At 35.4% G+C, this 21,547-nt stretch overlaps 1 protein-coding gene across 2 annotated transcripts in view; it reads left to right on the forward strand.

Moving 5' to 3' along the window:
- Positions 1–21,212, forward strand: part of NAA15 (N-alpha-acetyltransferase 15, NatA auxiliary subunit) — an 83,243-nt gene extending 62,031 nt beyond the window's left edge. Inside the window, exons 15-20 of one of the 2 annotated variants that reach the window (XM_080796494.1) lie at positions 1,989–2,182; positions 6,725–6,833; positions 8,996–9,094; positions 14,598–14,744; positions 15,921–16,018; positions 17,720–21,212. In XM_080796494.1, coding sequence (XP_080652620.1) covers positions 1,989–2,182; positions 6,725–6,833; positions 8,996–9,094; positions 14,598–14,744; positions 15,921–16,018; positions 17,720–17,920 — 848 coding nt within the window. In that variant the 3' untranslated portion in view covers positions 17,921–21,212. The remainder of the gene's footprint in view (positions 1–1,988; positions 2,183–6,724; positions 6,834–8,995; positions 9,095–14,597; positions 14,745–15,920; positions 16,019–17,719) is intronic. The other variant, XM_080796495.1, reaches the window with a different exon arrangement.
- The last annotated feature ends 335 nt before the right edge of the window (positions 21,213–21,547 follow it).

Here is a 21,547-nt window from a genome sequence, read left to right on the forward strand (position 1 = left end):
GTATTTTTTTATGAATTTTATTGGAAGCCACATGCACAAATATCATTGTCTACCTGAGTTTTTGCTGAGAGGACAGCACCCTTGAGTCTCTTAGAAGCTCTGTTGTCTGAAAGGGTCAGTGAATCATACCCTTAAAGTTTTTAAGAGGAAAGAGCCTTTTGGGTGACCAGTAGCTGAGGCACCATCTTTTGAGTTTTAAAGGATTTTAAAGCCAAACTCTGCTTTCCCCGTTGACATATTTTCTTGGCAGTTCTCTGAATTTGACCTTTGCTTAGGAGCCATTTCCAAAGAGGCTGAGAATTTTGAAAACTGTCAAGTCCTTCTTCCATTTGTTTCTTTCTCTTGCATTTTAATTACAAGCTGCAAGAAGAATCAGGTGCTACCTGAACAACCTTTTTTTTTTTTTTTTCCCCAGTTTGGAAATCCCTCTAGCTAGATCACTCAGTTCATTTGATACATTTTATGATGTTATTAAATACATGTTATTAAACTTTCTGCCTCTGTGTGAGTATGACATGTTTCACTTGCAGCCTCTTCAAAATCCAGACTCTATTAAATAGTCTAGGGTCCTTTGAGCTTCATTAATACTTTTTTCCATGTCTTTCCACCTTTTGCCATGCTCTGGAACCACAGTCAGTCCTACATTTTAGGTTTTTATTGCAGCAGCACCCCACTTCCAGGTACCAAAATCTGCCTTGGTTATCTATTGCTGCCTAACAGATTGCTTACACAGAGCTTTAAATAGCAAACATTTATTATCTCAGAGTTACTGTGGGCCAGGAATTCAGAAGTCACTTAGCTTAGCTGTAGGATTTTGAAAGATGTGGGTTCTCTCAGGAGATTGAAGTCAAGATGGCAGCCAAAGACTTCTGAAGGGTCGATTTTAGTAGGAAAATCTGCTTTCAAGATGGCTTACTTTAGTGGCTGAGGCCTTTTTTGGCCACACGTGTCCTTCCATAAGGTTTTCTGTGTATCTTCACAACATAGCAGTTGGTTTCTTCTGAGTGGTCCAAGAGAAAGCAAGGAGGAATCCACCGTGCTTTTATGTTCTGATCTTGGATGTCATACAGTTTGATTTCTAGCATATTCCATTTGTTGGAAGTGAGTTAAGTGTAGCCTACAATTAAGGGAAGGGGAAATAGGTTCCATCTTCTGAAGGAAAGAGTTTATGGGCATATTTGAAAATCACCACCATGATGGTATACTTTAGATTGACCTTATTCATTTCTCACTAAGTAATACCCAAACAAATACCAGTTGCACACATAACTTTCAGATTTATTGCTTGAAGACTATAGATTTTTTTACTTTATTATCTAATATTTGTAATTTTCAGTCTTTATTTTGAGACATTCCATAGTTTGTACCACAAGAGCTATTGTTAATTTTTAGTGTCAAGCTTTTAATTTACCATATAGTTATTTATTATTCCATGAACAAATATTTGAATATTTTCTGTATATTCTGCTAGTATTCTGGTAGGCCCTGAGAATACAAAATTTATGAATAAGACAGGGTCTCTTCACCAAGAGTTCACAGTCTAAAAGAGAAGCACATGTATAAATGAAGTATTGTGACAAGCAAATATATATGTCATAGTAGCAGCACTGAGTATAGAGAATGAAAACTCAACAAGGTTAGAGAGGCATGACTCTAAGAAAAAGCATAGTCTAAGGCCGTAGAAATATGAAACAGCTTGTTAGATTTCTAGAACTGCAAGTATAATATTGCTGGGGGAACTTGTATGCTTTTATGTTTTGCTATGATTGCGACACCAGGTCTCCACCTGGTTTCAAAACATTTTTTTGAAGGGATCACAGTGTTCTCTAGCCATTGTGGAACCATTAAATGGCAAGGTACACATAGGCACGTGAGCTTGTATAACATGTCATATTTTGTCTGGGAGTTTTAATGAGAATGTCAAGTTAGTGACTGATCATTACTAACCTGATTAATATGCTTTTCATTAATTAACATATTGCCTACAGCAAACATGTCTGACAAAGAGCTAAAGAAGCTACGTAATAAACAAAGAAGAGCTCAAAAGAAAGCCCAGATAGAAGAAGAGAAAAAAAATGCAGAAAAAGAAAAGCAGCAGAGAAATCAGAAAAAGAAAAAGGATGATGATGATGAGGAAATTGGAGGTCCAAAAGAAGAACTTATCCCTGAGAAACTAGCCAAGGTACTTAATAATAGTGTTGAGCACAATTGAGTGAAATTCTGTGACTAGCTATTGTCATTTTATACTGTCTTATTTAACCAATTTGATTATAGATTTTAGAGTGAAAAATCATTTTAATTTTTTGTCTATTTTCTTTCTTTCTTTCTTTCTTTCTTTCTTTCTTTCTTTCCCTCTCCCTCTGTCTCTCCTTCCCCTCCTTCCCCTCCCTCCCTCCCTTCCTTCCTTCCTTTATCTTTCTGTCTCTTTGTCTGTCTTTCTGTCTTCCTATCTGTCTTTTTTTCTTTCTTGGAATAATGATCCTGATCCAGAGTAATCTAGTATGGTATAGTGGAAGGTTTGGGCTTTTGAGTCATTCTGATCTGGGTCCACATATCAGCACTTACACTTCACTGTGTGTCTTGGACACTTTGTCTAACCTCTCTGATGGTATTCTCTTGTATAAAATGGGACTAGGAAAAACTCCCTACTAGGCAGGGATGTTAGGATTAAAGGAACTTTATGTGTAAAGAATGAAGCATCTGTTAAAAGTGGTAACATGCAACTTTTTATATCTAGACCAAATTGAGCTTATCTCTCACCAGTGTGTCAGTTTACGGTATTTCCTTATTGGACTTTGTGATTTGAACCTAATCTCTCTAAAAGCCCCTAAATACCTTCCCCCACGCCAAAAATCATATCTGCCGTTATTAACTGTTAAGCTGAAACCAAGGTATTCATTGTCAGATGAGCCATTTTGATTAGTAACATATCCATGCAGTTTTCTTCTGGCCCTTGGTGTTGGGCTACTCCATGTGAAAATAATTGCATAGTTTATTATGTGAAAGCAGTAAATACAGTACGCACATTGCGCTAGGGTTCAGTATTAGCCTCACTAGTAACTAAAAAGTCAAAATCAGCTACCTTATAACTAAGAAAAATTATAATACCTAATAAGTAGAGTTGAAAAATAGTTTTAGGATCAAATCAGAGCAGATGGACGATAATATCTCATAGCAGTATTGCTAAGAACCATAGAGAAATCTAGCTTGGATTTCAAAGGATTTATTGACATCTTTTCACAAGTAAATGTATAACTTCTAGGAACAAAGATACTACCTTTTTATTGTTGAGAGTTTATTGGAAGAATATACAGAATAGTGAGGAAGCACAGAAAATTGACCTTTTAGGCCTCATGGAGAATTACACAGTTACTCATGGGTAATATCAGCTTTAAGAGCTTTCCATCTTTATGCTTCAGCTTTATTACTACCACTTTTACCACTGTCACTGACTGTGTGCCACCACCATTTTTTCTACATGCTTTCTCTATAGCCCATAATTTTTCCTAATGACTTTTCTTTGTAACACTTCATATCTTCCATTATACTTCTTAAAGAGAGGCTCTATTTGAATTGCTTAGTCACTGTCTAATAAAGGTTACTTATCCCCACAGAGCAGAATTTTTATACCAAGCCTCCTTATAGACTATTGACCTTGTATCCATCGTATCATAGCTGCTCTTGGGCCACATACCAAGTTATAGTCTAATTATTTATAGCTAGAGATTTATAGAGTCTCAGAAGAAAATAATCCCTATAGAAATTGCTTTATTTGGAAAGAGCCAGTGAAAGGTACCCAGTTTCATAGGCTGCCATTTAATATATACTATTCTTGCCTGTTAGGCACATAGCACACTTTTCTTCCTAGGATAACTACCTCCAGGATGCCCCCTTCTAATAGCATCCACACTTACTTATATCCCCAGTGTGGTGGCAGCGCTAGATTACACCAAGCCATCATAATAAAGCTTGGCATTGTAGGCTGTTTAAAAAGCTGCTTGCCAAGTCTGGATTTACAGTGTCTAGATTCTGATTTTTTGTGATCCCGTATTTTATCAGTCTTAATGTTATATCATTATTAATGTTATATCATTCTTAGTGTTATTAATGGTATATTTAGTGTCACCAGTTCAGGATTTTATATATGTAATATAAAAACATTATTAAGTTAGCAGTAATTCCACTTAAAGAAAAAAGGAAAATAGGAAGAGGTTTAGTGAGTTTAATATTCAGTTAACTGGAAAAAAAAAATTCAGTTAATTGAGTATAAACCTGAAGTCTTTGTTTCTCCAACTTACCATGAGGCAATAATTGGTATTTATGAGTTCCCTCATGTACCACCTATGCTATGTTCCTCCTTGCCTTCAGGTAGTATCCATTTCAGCTGGATTATTTTTTTCCTTCTGTGCACACATACGTTTCTCCTCATCAGTGTATTCTTATTATTCTGTCTGTATGGGGTTTATCAGTTTCAAACTTTCTGTTGCTACTCTGGGAGTATAGGGAGATATATTCATATACAGCATATTATAATACAGATTAGACTTCACATCAGTTTATAAATTTAAAAATCGCGTATGATCAAAACTGCCCTTGCAAATCTCTTACATTGCCCATCAACACAATGCAGTCCCATTCTGTATCTCTTCCAACTTAAGTAAATTCAGATCTTCATGACTAGATGTTAAGTTTGAGAAACAAAAATGAGTATGCATAATTCTGGCAATTTTCATCCAGTACTCCACTCAGTGAACACAGGACCCCAGCTGAGTTTGAGACCAAGGAAGTATGACTACCATTTGTTTAGTCCATGTCAGTTCCTGTGTGCCTCTCCCAGTGTGAACATTTTGCTATAATGAGTCTCATTTTGGTACTTAATAGGGCTGTTGTGCACAGAATGCAAAGTTGTGTGTGAGAGAGAGATATATGTGTGTGTGTATATATTCATTTCTATGCATCTTGTCTTCTTTACAGCTTTAGGGATTTGATGGTACTTTTTACTTTCTCTTTTTTTAATCTTAAACACTGATTTTAGAACTCGACCCTGTTGATAGGCTTTTGTATATATAACTTCATATTTCATTATGTATATATGAATATAGAATGTAGGTAGCTTTATTATGGTTATGTACATAACTGTATGTGCATGGTTTTGTAGACAAAATGACAAAAATCTTACCTATACGAGGCACACAGAAACATCTGGGGACAACAGGTCCAGATTTTTTTGTGGTGGCATATGTTCTTCTTTATTAGGATTGCAGGCAGAATTTCTCTTTTCTTTTTCTAAGTTTAAATACTTAAGATTTCAGTAAGTATAATGCTCGTATTGACTTAGCTTCCCTATATTCCTTGTTTCCATTTTGTGACAGCAGCCATAGCTCTCTGGTAGTAAATTACCCTGGTCATTACAGTGATCCTCATTTCAGTCTGTGCTCTGGAAGTCTTAAAAAACTTGATACAGCTCCATTATAATTTCAGTTTTTAGTTCTTTACCTTTCCCAGGTAGACCTTTCTCCTTTGTATACCACAAATCCCAAATCAGTAGAACATAAAATTGTGGAAATAAGAAGCAAACTATCTGCAAATGTATGAGAAAGACATACTTAGGAGGTCTCCTCTCTCCCTGCTGTCTCTTGGTATCTATGGCTAGTAGAGTGACAGTGCCATACAGTGATTTCTTGTTTAGAGCATGTGTCCTTCAGAATAATGCCAGCTGCCTACATGCTAGTATAAGGTAAAACTCCTAGACATCACTTTCTTGCCTACGGTGTTTTTTATTTGTTTGTTTGTTTTTAATGCTGTGAAATAATTTCCTTAGCCAGAATCTGTGTTGGTAAAACCACAATTACCATATTGGTAGAGGCATGTTGGATAGTTAGGGCAAATACAAATTCCACCAAGGATAAATCTTACTACCTCTGTGATGAGACAAGGCAAATACAGGCGCGGATGTTCAGTGCCTTTCTGATAAATATGGTATTCCTCTCTAGCCCCATCCCAGTCAACAGAGATTAATTTTGTCTTAGATACTCAGTCTAGGAATGTAACAGTAACAAAATTATGTAGTAGGTATTTCCTGTCTAGGAATTATTACAAGTATATAATTAGTATGACATCTACATAATTAATAAAGGCTGACAGAGACAGTTCAATAAATATAAATCTTCTTAAATGCTATCTCACCATTCGTATGGCATTGGAATAAATATGGATTCTATAGAATTTGTATGAGAACAAAGCAAGATAGAATGGATATTTTATTGCCTTTAATAGCTTGATTGTACTTCACTTTGAATTTTAAAAGAATGTTGACTCATTCTGTAATATTCTCTTTTTCTCTCTCTTAACCCCTCTGTATCCTATTTAATATTTCTCCTCTGTCCTCCCCCTGTCCTACCCCTTGGCTACCTTACCTGTTCATCTCGCTGCCTTTCTTTGCCTGGTTCTGTTTTATCTTTCTTTTTACTTGTTGGATAGTTTCTATACAGACATAATGTAATATATATGGGTAAAAACCTGTGAAGAGTTGTAGAGTTCAAAATCCCCTTCCTTTAGATTATGGGAGGTTAAAATATGACAGTATTTCTGGGTAATGGGTAAGTGATTTTTACCAAAAAGAAAAAACCCAGAAAGTGAAGTGTTTTAAATAGAATAAGGTCACATCCTCTTCCCCCTCCCCCCATCTTGTTTCCATTTGTATAATATCTTTTATTTTTGTTAGGTTGAAACTCCATTGGAAGAAGCTATTAAATTTTTAACACCGTTGAAGAACTTGGTGAAGAACAAGATAGAAACGCATCTTTTTGCCTTTGAGATTTACTTTAGGAAAGGTAGGCAATTAGGGTATAGTGACCCTGACAAAATTGATCACTGTATTTCTTAGATACAGTCACCCGAATCCAGTAGTCTCACCACCGTAGGGTTTTTTCCCAATGTAGCTTCTCACAGAAATGCCTGTTACATGTGTAAGATATTGTGGGTCTCCTAGGACATTAAAATGAACAATAGATATATATACATAACTAAGATTAAGGTCAGATACAGTAGTTACTATGTATGGGTGTAAATAAAATTAGTTAATGATACAGAGCTTTGATTAGTGCTTGATACAGAGGGAGCACTGAATAAATGTTGGTTATTACTAATATTGTTAGAAGGTGTAGTGCTTGCGGTATATCTTGAAAAATGGATATTTCTAAAAGAGAAGATGCATGGAAAGGAAGAAGATGCTTTAAGAAAACACAAATATGCTTAAATAATGTTGAGGTTGTCTATATTGCCTGAGTCAGGTAAAAGATAATGGAATGTCAAAAAAAAAAAAAAGATAATGGAATGTCTTGGTTGTCTTGCTTAGAATGCCTAGACTATATATAGATACTAAGACTTTGTGGTATTGAATTGCTATAAAGGTAGTTCACTGAAAAAAAAAAAAAGTATATCATTAAGGTGATGCATCCTGAAGGGAAGAGAAATTGGTTAGTAAGATCTGACAGAAGGTTTTTGCTCCAAGCAGTGTAACTGTTCTAAAAGAGATTGAATAAAATGATACCTCTATAGAGTATCCATTAAAAAATCAAGTTTATCCAAAGTAATTAATAATGTTGGGTAAAGTTTGCTATATAGCATAGCTTGGAAGGAGGACACAAAACTATAGTTTGCTTTTAATTTTTATTAAGATATTTACATGGATATGTAAGATAGAGAAAGGGCCAGGAAGAAATAGATAAAAAAATAACAGATGGTCTTTTGATGGATTTGAGTGATTACAGTGATTTCCATTATATTTCTGTTTTCCAAAATGATTATGTTATAATTTGGAAAAGAAATTTAATAAATAGTCCAGTAATTTAGAAACTTTTAAAGAAAACACAACTCCCCTTTTTCTTTCCTTCTTTTCTTTATTTAGAGAGAGTGTGGGAGCTGTGTGGGGGTTGGGGGGAGAGAGGGAGAAAGAATCTTAAGCAGGCTCCATGCATGGAGGAGCCCAGTGCAGGGCTTGATCTCATGACTCTGAGATCATGACCTGAGCCAAAATCAAGAGTCAGGCATGTAACCGACTGAGCCACCCATGTGCCACAATACAACAAATGTTCTTAAACAGAATCCTGAAGTATAAAAAAGCTGTTCTGCCTTAAGTGGGGAAGGGCAATCTGAATTCCTTACAATTGGCTTCTTGGTTGTGTTCTAATCTCTGAAGGGCTCGTAAGCATTTGGAATTCGCTGTAGTTGTGTGATAATAACAAAGGGTATGGCAGTATTTTTAGCTTTCTGAGTGTTGGAGTAAGGGAAAAAGAAATGTCAGAGGAGCCTGGAGTTTTGAATTTTGTTATTTGGAGAATGGTACCAAATCGGGAAGTCTTAACAAAGAAGTGGTTTTTAGATGGGACTTGGAAGTACAGTGAGTAATCAGGTGAAATTTCCATTCAACAGATGGAAACACTACTGAAGCTTGGGAAACATGGGGGTGTGAGTGTAGGGATAGTGTAGAAAGATATGAGAAATCACTGAAAACATAACCTTGGTGAATATTGTACCTTTAGAGGAGGAAGAGGAACCAGGGATTGATTAGGAGAGGACACTCAAGTAGGAGGGAAACCATTTCATATGAATGTCACAAAACCCAAGAAAAGAGCTAGTCTGAAGTATAAATAATGAAGTTTTATAAGTAGTACAGAAAATCCCTTTATTTTTATTAAATTAGGAGGTTAAGAAATGGCTTAAATTTTGTTTATATGGCATTAGTTCAAATATTATTGAATGCTGTCTAAATTTTTGTACTTCATAAAACATTTTTTTCTTAACGAATATTGTGTGGAAAATATTAGCTAATGTTGCTAATCTGAGGAAATCATTTGCTTCAGTCATGTTGCAGTTCACATATGATTGACTCTAAATTAGTTTCTCTATTTGTAATTCTCTAAATTAATCCTCCAAAGGAGGGCAGCTTATTTTATCAAATGATCAAAATATATCTTACTTTTTCTTTTTATAGAAAAGTTTCTTTTGATGCTACAATCAGTAAAGAGGGCATTTGCTATTGATTCTAGTCATCCCTGGCTTCATGAGTGTATGATTCGACTCTTTAGTACTGGTATGTTTTTGTTTTACATTACTTAAGTATTTGATTACAGTAGTTGATAGTGACTGTATAAGTGATCTTTTTAACTTTGTCATAAACTCAATCATTTTAAAGCTGATGAATTTTAAATTAGCTAAAGGGAAAAGCAGGATTCTTTTCTTTGTGATGAAGGTCTTTATTTTAAGGCTAGAAATGTTACTTGATTTTGATATAGAATTGTTCAGTCCGAATATTTGAGAATCACCTTTGTTCCTGTTTCTAAAAAGTTACATGTAAGTTGAAATTTTGAATCATACTGATTGTGTAAAGCTTTTTAATAAATTGTTCTAAAATTGAAAAATCTCGTTGAAATTGACTAACTATCTCCTTGCATACCTGTCTTCAGAATTCCTGGAGTCATAAAATTTTTGTTACCAAATATAGATTTAAAAGAACTTTACTTTTCAAATATTTTCATAGTAAGATACATATATTACTTTTTTTTTAAAGGTCTTTTTTTTTTTTAAGATTTTATTTATTTATTTGACAGAGAGAGAGATCACAAGTAGGCAGAGAGGCAGGCAGAGAGAGGAGGAAGCAGGCTCCCTGCTGAGCAGAGAGCCCGATGCGGGGCTCGATCCCAGGACCCTGGGATCATGACCTGAGCCGAAAGCAGAGGCTTAACCCGCTGAGCCACCCTGGCGCCCCTCATATATTACTTTTAATGTGAAGTAGAACTAAAGAATTTGAGAATGTAAAAGGTACAATTTTATGCTAATTATTTTTCATTTTATAGTTGAGAAATCTAGGACCTTAAAAGATTAAATGACTTAGTCAAGGTAACACAAATAATTAGCAATGAAGCAGGAATGAGAGCTCAGGTCTTCATATTATTCTTTATACTAAAGAGCTATACATTTAAAGTAAAGTATTCCTGTAGTCAAGTGATGATGATGGTTTTAATTTTTAAGTGACTGAATCTTTATAATAGAACAATCTGCAAATACTGTTAAATTACCTATCTCATTGCTGAATACTCAGCCACATATGAATCCATTACATATTTAAATAATGAGAGTAAATCAGGCATCCCAATCAATCTTTTGAAAAATGCTAAATTGTCCTGATTAAGAACATTCTTTTGACTTCTAAGAAAAAGTAAAACCTTACTTAAATTATATTTATGCTTGTCAAAAAAAATGATTCCTGTTCTAGACACTGAATCATAGAATGTTTCTCAGATTCTTAAATTATGAAATTAATAAATAACATAACTGCCTTATAGAAAATAGAAGAAAAAATTGCTATATTTGTTTATTTGTTTTTAAAGATTTTATTTATTTATTTGACAGAGAGTGATCACAAGTAGGCAGAGAGGCAGGCAGAGAGAAGGGGAAGCAGGTTCCCTGCTGAGCAGAGAGCCCGATGTGGGGCTCGATCCCAGGACCTTGGGATCATGACCTGAGCCCAAGGCAGAGGCTTAACCCACTGAGCCACCCAGGAACCCCAGAATTGCTGTATTTAGAGAAAATAAAATTTCTAGTCTCTTTTTTTGTATTGAACTTTTTGAAATCATGAGTCAGAAGATGAAGGCCAGGAGTAATGGTCTTAAATCCATTCCTGGTTAGGATGGAGTGCACTTAAGCTGTTTTCAGAATTAATATAAACACTTTATTCTGTGTAATCAGCTCTTTTCTAAAAAGTAGTAAAATAATACATAAAATTCTATGGATTTGGAGACTAACCTTTGAAATAGGAATTAAAAGTGGCATATCTAAATATATTTACTTAGAGTATGTGTGTGGATTGATGAACATACGACTGTTTCCTTGGAACAGTTCTTTCAAGAATTAAAATGCTCTTGGACTTCAGAAGAACAAAGGCAGGATGGTCCTGATGTAAGAGTAGACTTATTTTGTGTCCCTGTTAGCTATACCCATTGCTCCAGATGTTTAGCTGACAGCATTGTCAGGAAGAGAGTTACAAAGTAATTCTGATTTTGACTAAATTTAGACAGTTAAGTGATAATTTGGAGTGATAAAGATGCACTGTCTCTTTAAAAAGCCTTCAAGAATTGGGTAGACGGCTTACTACCTCTGTTAAAAACAGGTATGTACTGTGTAAAAATATCTGTGAAACTACAAAGGCACAGAGTAGGGGCATCTTTGATATACCCCACAGGGTTCCTTTAACTAATATATTTGGTACTTTAAAAAAACAACAACAACACTAACTTGGAAGTAATTTTTCAAGAACACGTTTGTCATGTCAAGTTATATTATACTAACTCCTTCTTCACAAAGAAATTCGCACAGTAACACCTTTCTGGGAAGTATGGGGATAAAAAGATGCATCAACACCTATTTTATTATAGAAACTTCTCCAAGTAAATATACTCATTTTAGTCTGGTTATGAGTACCCTCAAAATCCTCCGAATGTTGTTATACTACCAATGTAATTAGTATCTGCTACATAGTAATTTACCATACAGGTCATCTTCCTTTCCCCCTTTTAATTATGAAGATGATTTTTAATTTTTTTTTTTAAGTTATAGGACTTAGAGCAACTTAAACTACTACATTCCTGCTCATGCTAAGTAAAAGATAGGAGCTTAGGTATTCAGTTGTTTCATTATTCGCTTACATGCTTTTAAAATCACTGGTCATCTTATTCTACAATGAATCTTTTGTCTTTTCCTCTGTCATTTGTACAAAATCCTTTTTTCTTTTATTTGCAGATTATTTTTCTTCTGTACTAATGTATTTCTCTCCTAAAAACTTCATTAATACTCTCATTTACCTACTTTACTATTTTGAGTGGTAATCACTTTTAGGTTGTCCTTTAACTAGTAGTGAGTAATCTTTAGCTTACACAAAATATGAGCTTTTTTTTTTTTTTTAAGATTTTATTTATTTATTTGTCAGAGAGAGAGAGCACGCACAAGCAGGCAGAGTGGCAGGCAAAGGCAGAGAGAGAAGCAGGCTCCCTGCCGAGCAAGGAGCCTGATGTGGGACTCGATCCCAGGACCCTGGGATCATGTCCTGAGACGAAGGCAGCGGCTTAACGGACTGAGCCACCCAGGTGTCCCGAAAATATGAGCATTTTCTACCCAAATTATAAACGAAAATGCCAGCTAGCCTGGGAATCCAGAGAAATTCTTTTTGCTAAGAATCAGCCTCCTTTTCAATGCAACTGTTAACCATTGATGATTACTAACTTAATTTAATCTGCTCCTAAGCTAATAGCATGAACCAACCATTATTTTAATTTTAAGATATTGAAAGACTCAAATCAAAAGCCTCTTAGAGAAGGTTTTATTACCCTTCCCTCAATCAAGTATTGCTTTTCCATGATTCACAAGACATTGTGTTCTATCAGAAGATAGCAAGGAAAATAAGTAGTCTGGGATTTTTTATTTTCCTGAGACCTCAGTATTTTTTGTTAGTTTTAATCACTTTCAGAGGATTTTTAGATTGATCCAGCAGCCCACTAGTCTTTAGCAATAAAAGCTTATCTAATAGGCTGTGACATTTGAGGTTGCTCCTTTCCTTAAAGATACAGGTAAAATTGTATAGAATTCCATACAACATTCTAAGCTGTACTGCAGCAGGGTTTTGTTGTTGTTGTAATTAGTATCTCCCTGGAAATTACAGTTCCAATCTGCATAACACAGGGGAGTAAACAGAGTCAGCCTCAAACATTTTGTGATTTAGTGACAAATATTTTTGGAAATAGCTATTAATGGAAGTTGGGAGTTACATAAATATTTCCTCTTTATATATTATATATCCCGAATATATATATTTTTTAATTGTGTGGGCTTTTTTTTTTTTTTAAGCAGTTTTGATTTTTCTGGGGAGATTGTTTTAATCTGAGGAAAACACATTTAATAAAGGTCATAAAAACATGAAAAGCTTAGCTTCCACCTGTAACCAACTGTAATATAGCTATATGGTTACTTTCCCATCTTCATACAGTGTCCAGAAAGCACTTAATGCAAACCAACAAAGCCCATGGAAATACCACATTTTATAGAAAACCTGTGGTTTTGACATAATGTTCATTGTAATTGGCTATAATCTATTTTACCAGCTTTTCTTTCAGTTCTCTCTGTACTCCTGCTTCCCCTGAAAAACAAATACTGATAAATTGCAAAAGTTCCAAGTACAGCCATGATGGAGCTTAAGCTATATTCTTTAATAACTCATTTAATTGGGGAGAAAAGCCCTCATTTAATTGAACCACTCAATTCTATAGAATGATAGAAGAAATGTTATTTAACCAACAAAAGTCTTCTAATTAATTATTCAGGTACATAATAGTTATATGTAGAATATTTCATGTAGATATTTACTACCCAAGATTTCATGTTTAATTTTAAACTTAGGATAGTGATCCATTAGGGAGATAATGAAGCAGTTTAGTAAGTCATTACTACCATTTGAAAATCTAAAATAGAAACAGAGTAGAAAATACCAGAATGCATAGCACAAAGTTAGGGTTAGTGTTCTGTGCAACTTTTGCTTCACATAATGAGTTTAAGTACATAGGATACATATTCATCAGTACGACATTTGAAAAGTGACCTCTGTGGTTCCTAACCATAAGAAAGATATATTTTCAATCTATGACAAAAGTAATAATAATTTGTCAAATTATATATTTAGCTATTATATAATTAGCTCTTTTATATATAACCTTTCTTTACTGTGATCATTTTAGGCTAGGTATTTCCTCAATTTTACAGATCAAGAAATAAGTTCAGAGAGGTTGTGACTTGTCCAAGCCAAGATCCATACCCAGGTCTGTCTGGCTCAAAGCTTCAGACTATCTCTCTATACCAAAATAATGATGAAAAAAAGCACACTAAAATTCAGTCAGTGTTTGGGGCGGGGGGTCAGCTTTTCCATCTCTAAATCCCAAGCCCTGGAAATATGATTATTACTAGCATGCAGTCATTACAGGAAAATACTTTGTTGATCCTTTAGAATTAATTATATAGTGATAACTCAATTTAAATAGCCCCTGCAAATAAAGGTCAATGAAGTCAGTCATGTTGTCTTTTAAAATTGCTAAATTTTATAATGCCTTACTTGGGTATAGAAGATGGAGGTTAGGAAAATTCTGTTGTCTTCAGCACTGCATAATTACTGTGACAGTATTTATCAGGTAGGTGTCATCAAAGCCCCTACTTTACAGATTTGATTTGAAGTTGAGGGGGGCAGCCCTTTGGGCTTGGAAGGCTACAGAATTACATCTTTCATTATCTGTTTTGCTTTCTGTTTTTTTCTGAAAATGAATCATTTATTAATGAAATGTCTTTGAATGCTGTTAGAAAATCGTTAGATTATTCTGCTGACACACATTCTTTACATTTATACAATAAGCTCTTTAAATGTTGAATTATAAGTAGGTTTTTCTAGTTTTTACATATAATTGCTGTATTTCATCAGACTCTTCCACATAATTTTTTAATTTCTGCAAACTGTATCAGAGTATCTAACTACTAATTGAGTTTGTTTCTAATCTGTTCAGCAGTGTGTGAAAGTAAAGATTTACCTGATACAGTTAGAACAGTATTAAAACAAGAAATGAATCGTCTTTTTGGAGCAACGAATCCAAAGAATTTTAATGAAACTTTTCTGAAAAGGAATTCTGATTCATTGCCACACAGATTATCAGGTAATCACATTATTTTCTTTTCTTTTTTTTTTTTTTTTTTTTTTTTAAATATTTATTTATTAAAGATTTTATTTATTTGACAGAGAGAGAGAGATATCACAAGTAGGCAGAGCAGCAGGCAGAGAGAGAGGGGGAAGCAGGCTCCCCGCTGAGCAGAGAACCCGATGCGGGGCTCGATCCCAGGACCCTGAGACCATGACCTGAGCCGAAGGCGGAGGCTTACCCCACTGAGCCACCCAGGCGCCCCTCACATTATTTTCTTTTTATCTTAACCTTCTAAAACAATTTCAGTTTTTATCGTAATGGATCAGTGACAAGGTTACATCTTTCTCGTGGAAGAGGTACTGCAATTATCTCACATTTTAGTCTTATGAAAATAGGCAGCTTAAATATGCTTCCTATAAACTTTAAATCTTTTAGACAAAATTATTACTGTGCAACAAGGTCAGTAGTTTTTCCTAGTTCAGCATCGTCTTTACAACAAAGCAAGTATACTGCATTTGGCTGTATATTACATATAGTGAAGGTGGGAGGAGCGTTCTGTTTTTTTTTCCTTTCTCCCTTCAGTGTTTTCTTAAAATTCACTTGGATGTGACCATCATCTCTTACTTCTCATGCTTATATAAGATATTAAACTAAACAATGCAGAACACTTGAAACCTTTTCATAGGCAGGGGTCCATGCTAGCAGTCCAGAGTCTGGACTTGATGGGACCGTGTGGGTAGTACATTAGTAGGATGCTTTTAGAATACCTGGCTAAGAACGCCAGCAGCTTTGTATGCCTTTGTGGAATTCTGAATTCAGCTTTTTGGCCCATACCATCAAGGTTGGATGTCTCCCTCCCACATCCCCAGCCCCATCACATTTAGTGGAGTATTCCCCTCAGCCCCAAATTATGTTCATTTTAAAAAGAAAACTATCCATGGTTCCGCTACACAAACACAACTATTATTAGAATATTTTATTTCTTCATAGTTTTTTACTTTAATCCTAGTTAAGCTATTTTTGGCCTATCAGGGTTTTTTTAAATAGTGTTTCAAATGACTGTTCCTATTTTTCTAATAAAGTGCCTCACTGAGTACACATATATGTTACATTTTATATTTGAATGGATAGAGGATAAGATGCTGATTTTACTTTGAAATAAAACAGACTTCCTTTTTACTTCTTCTTTAGCTGCCAAAATGGTATATTATTTAGATCCTTCTAGTCAGAAGCGAGCTGTAGAGTTGGCAACAACGCTTGATGAATCCCTCACTAACAGAAACCTCCAGGTAAAGAGTTTCTCATAATCTCTATTAAGAGTAGCTGATTACTTCTCTGTTTCTCTTTTAACAAGAATTTCTCTTCACGAAGAGAATAATTTTTACCCAGTTAACTGTTTTTTATTTACGCATACTGTTTACCAAACCATTATGAATACGTATCAGAAACTAACCTTATCTTAAATTTACGTAGGATTGTCTGTGTGTGCACACACATAGCAGGCTACCTGGCATTCAAGAGCTAGTTCCACATCTGTTACTTATTTTTTTCTAGATATATGTTTTAGTAAAATCATATATATATATATTCCATAGTTAATTTTAGATTTCACTTCATTCATATCTGTACATTTTTTTAAATGTGTTTATTTTAGAGAGAGTGTGTATGTAAGTTGGGGAGAGAGGCAGAGGGGGAGGGAGAATCCCAAGCAGGGCAGCTCAGTCTCACCACCCTGAGATCATGGACCGAGCCCAAATCAGGAGTCGGATGCCCATCCGACTGAGCCACCTAGGCGCCGCCATATCTGCATTTTTGAGCAAGCAGTTGTCTCTGTGAGGCTCTTTTTTTAAGATTTATTTACTGAGAGAGTGTGCATGCATGCACACGGGAGTTGGGAGGGACAGAGGAAGAAGACAGTCTTAAGCAGACTCTGATCCCTATGCAGGGCTGGATAGTACCACCCAAGATCACTACCTGAGCTGAAACCAAGCGTCATTCGCTTAACTGACTGAACCACCCAGGCGCCCCCTTGGTGAAGATTGTGACATATTGAAGATGCATATGCCAGTGGTCAAATTAAAACACTCATTTCTTAACTTGTAATGTAACATGAGATTAAATAGAGTAAAAGATACATGGATGTCTTGAAAAATACAGATTCTAGTTTAGACAAAAAACAAAGGACATAGTGTTACTTCCTATGATAATTAGCCAGATAAAATAAGCATTTGATATATTGCTTTAACAGCAAATGAAGTAGATACCTTCAAGAAACATTTGACTTGTTGATTGCTAATATTTTAATACATCACTTAGATTAGAACATTTCTAGAGCGGCGGAGTTGTTGGATACTATATATCTGCAAACTACATAATGTTTTTTCAGGTGAAAAGATAAAACATAGGAAATGCAAGTCAACATAAGATATTTTAAAATATAAGAAGATATACTAAGGGGTTTGGTTGAAACAGTTGTCAGTTTTTATGAACAAATTTTTCTTGTGTATATGCCCTTTGGTTTGAGACTTCCTTTCTTGCTTCGTTAGTACAGAAACCTACAATTTGAATACAAGGGTGAAAAGCAATGTTTGATACTGCCAGCTATCTCTAAGCCTCTTAAAAAAACAAAACAAAACTGTGAAAGGTGTAAGTAACTGACATTACCATAGAAATTTTTGCATTTATATACAGGGCCAGCCTGGGCTGAGGCAGGGTTTCCACCTGGGTTTGAGCACTTGCTCAGAGTGAGTGGGTCTTTAAATGCAGCACCCTACACACATTGCTTGCCCAACAAAATTCATCCTTTTTGTGTAAACCCTGCAATTCCAAAGAAACTAACTCTTATGGGATATATACGTGCGAGTGAAATGCTTTTGTGTATCTTAAATACGTGTGTTTTAGAAAATCTGTGGATAATGAAATGTCTAATGAATTCACAGTACAAACTTCTTCTTTGACAAGTTATAACATGACCTTTTCTCTTTCTTTAGACTTGTATGGAGGTATTAGAAGCCTTGTGTGATGGTAGCCTAGGAGACTGTAAAGAAGCTGCTGAAGTTTATAGAGCAAATTGTCATAAGCTTTTCCCCTATGCTTTGGCTTTCATGCCTCCTGGATATGAAGAGGATATGAAGATCACAGTTAATGGAGATAGTTCTGCAGAAACTGAAGAACTGGCCAATGAAATTTGAACATCATTAAACAAGCAATTGGAATGACTTTGGACCATATCTAGTGTATAATATTTTTGTCACGCACCTGCTGCATTGCTCTAACTTACACAGAATGAGAAGAGTAAATGTTCTTGCCTTCAAATAGTGTTTTACGTTTTTTTATCCTGCTGAAAAAGTATATATAAAATATCTAACATATTACAGGATATAGGTTCAGTTTCTTAAAAAATTAAAAGCTGCTAAAATTGAGGGATTAAAAGAAGATACCTTATTCTATTCCTACCTACCCACCCATGTTTTTTAACTAATTTATATAAAAATCTGGAGGCTGTTACAGCTAACAAAGCAGGTGTGTGGCAGAAATATTACTTTAAAATTTGTCTTGTGAGATTTTACTATATCTCAGACAGCAAAAACGCTGTTTTAGCACTGGATTCTTTCACTGAGCACAAAGAGTTGTTGGGGCTTTAGCATCTGACTGATTTTGTTACGGGGTTGATTCTGACCATAGGAAGTATGCAATGTGAATCACTATTTACAGAGAAACCTACAACAGATGCTTGATGTTGTAGAAGCTGGGACATATAGATACCAAGCAGAACTATAAGAAACCTAGAGGGTGTTCAATACGCTTGTTGTGTTTCCAAAATTCACTGTACATGATCAGTTTGGTGTTCTTGTACCACAGTTTTTAACTGAAGGAACCAGTTGGAACAATCTCAATTTTAACTAAAACTTGAAGAACTAAAATAGCAATGCAAACCTTTCAGCATTGTTTTGGCCAAACTTGTTAAAACTGTAATGCAAGAACCAAATGCACTGTGATGTGGCACCAACTAATTAGCACGCATGAATTTTTTCACCCAAGAGTGAAAAAAGAAAATCTACCGTGGCTTGAAGTTAAAGAGCAGAACTCCTGACTACCATTCTATGACTGATCAAGAGACTAATAGTTTAAAACCTCAGCAGGCCTTGTTCACGATATGCAGAAAAAAAGTGCTGCAGTTTAGATACCTCTGGAATTTTTCCACAGTGTCACAGGTTTGTAATACTTGAAGCCCTACATTTCTAAGAATATATTTCTTGCTCAGTCGTTTCAGGCAAGCCCAAGACTTTGTAATTTTTAAAGGGCCCAAGATTTTTTTTTCAATAACAGACCAGCTTCTTTTTCCTGCAGTTACAGATGTAATTTCCTTTTTGTTGTCAAACATAAGGTACCAAATATGATGCAATAAATTGTTTTGAAAAACAGTTGTGTGAATATTTCAACTAATCTGTGTTGGGCTTCTGTGAAAATACACAGGTGGAAACAGAGGTGCAAGCCAGAGGCAATGTAACGTGCTGTACATCTAATGCTGATGGGAGCGTTTAGGATGGGCCAAGTGCCGATGTCAGGGGAACTCCGTAATGCAGGTGTAGTGCCGCTCCTGCATTAAGATTTCATCGAGGGCTAGGATGGTGGCAGGTACTATGAATGTAATTCCTAACTCATCATTTGAAAGGAAAACTGAATACTGCAATTTTGATGGAGAAAACGAGCCTTAAAATGTTAAACCTGTATACTGAGAACTGGCCTCAGGCTCAATAGTCTCATTGCGTTGGCAAGATCCGAGCAAATTAAGTGACTCAATTGTATATATAATTGACCTTTTTGTGGTACTTTAAGTTTATAAGACGTATATTCTAAAGGGAATTTTCAGGAGACCTTCTGCTCCTACTGACTGAACAGTTGTGCTAAACTCAACCTTTCATAGTACGTGACCTGCATTCCGCGTCCCAGTCTAACGAATTAGTGATGTAAAGAGAAGTACAAACTGAACTCCAGTGCTTTGTTATGTTTTCTTAACTGGCCCTGTCTCAGGAACATCTTAACAGATGGCAAAAAACAAACAAACAAACTTTTTTTCAACTTCTCCTATGAGTGGCAACTGAAGTTCTTATTGTTGGGAAAGAACACTAGTGCTACCTCTGCCACTACTGAGGTGTTGGGAGGAGGCACCAGCCATATAATAGGGGGTATATGTGTGAATTATGTTTAAACTCTACTGTATATTGAAATGAAATTCATATATTTGTCTTGATAATGTTCAAATGATGTAGATTGTCTTAGAATGAAAATTCATAAATACTCAGAACTCTTGATGCAGATGCCACCCGTGAGGAGCTAAATTCCTAACATGTATATTGTACTCCAACCCAATTTTACTGGAACTATTGAATAAATATTTTATTTTCTTTCAGGTTTACTTGATAGTGGATACATTGTCTGGTGTCAGAAGATCTGACAGGGTTCATTTTATGTCCAGACAGCAACCCTAAAGCATTGTACTGTACTGTCTTGCTCTGAGTAGTATCAACTGGATCATCTCACATTTGCCTCATTCACTCTATTAATTCCAAATGATACTGTGGGGGAAAACAGGGTTAGAAAAACAAGTTGGGGGGGAAATGCAGTGATGTTGTATTCTAAACAAGTGCCTTATGTTTATTGCTGAGAACTGGTGTTATCAACCCTTTTCAGAAGAAAGGGTCCCTTGACCTGTATTAACATAGGAAAGTAAAGTTATTTTTGTTTTTCTTTATATTTACTACTCTTGTCATTTCTCATTTAAAAATTAAATTCCAACTAGGTTAGTTTACTCAGCTTTAATTAGATGGTTGAGTCCTACATTTTCAACATTTTTCTATATTTATTATGCACAAAGTGTGATCTATAATAGTATGGCTAAAAGTAGTCCCAATATTAGGGAATAGCTTTTCTGTGGGTTTTATCAGGCCCTTGTTTTCCAGTGATGTTTGTACTCCATGGTGTGTTGCTATTAAAGCTGTGATTGTAAGAGGAGGCCAGAAATTGTGGTCTAGTTTCAGGTAGGTGGTGATAAATTCAGGGAAGTCTCTCTCCTGCACAGTTTCTAGGAATATTCCAGTTGCCATGTGTAGAGTCTGTTTGGGAAAAGGTTAAAAGTGAAGTGTTAAATTTTCTTACAAGATAACGTGTATACTTAGTAACTATGAGCCTTAAATTTTGAAATAACTCTGAGAAATGAGTTCCAAGAAAGACTGACCTGTCAGATGGAAGGTAGTCTTCGTGTTCTAGCTCATGCTCCACTTGAAGTTATAGGCAAGCTTTCTTGATGCCATCCAGCTACCATCTAAACTTCGTTGAATCCACTGCCGAAACTAAATTAAAAACAAAGTCACATGAAATGGCTGTATTGCCCCATAAGGAGCTGAAACCTTAGGTTTTGTTCCAATTTTTGATGATTAAGAAATCTCACTACTTGTAGCAATAAAACATTTTTGGAAAAGGCCATTGTTCTTTATTGAATTGCACTTTCACCTTTTTTAGTATGCAGTCTACAGGGTGGATGTTAAAAGTGTTGGTAGTGTGCAGAAGGTTCGGGAGAAAATGCTCATTTCAATAAAGCATAAGAGTATCTTACATACTGTAGGTTATACAGCTGAGTTAACACTGCTACTACCTCCATCAAGATCTACTCCTTTTATGATGACATAAAGATGAGCAGGAAGAAAGGGAGCAGTATGTGGTAGAAAGTGGGTCTTCATGGTTTGCAGCCTCAGTTTATCCAATTGCCTTTGAAATGACACCATCTTGGGATTGTAGCCAGAGGAAAAAATTGGTAT

This window comes from Martes martes, assembly GCF_963455335.1.
Source record: "Martes martes genome assembly, chromosome: 2".
NCBI classification, from domain to species: Eukaryota; Metazoa; Chordata; class Mammalia; order Carnivora; family Mustelidae; genus Martes; species Martes martes.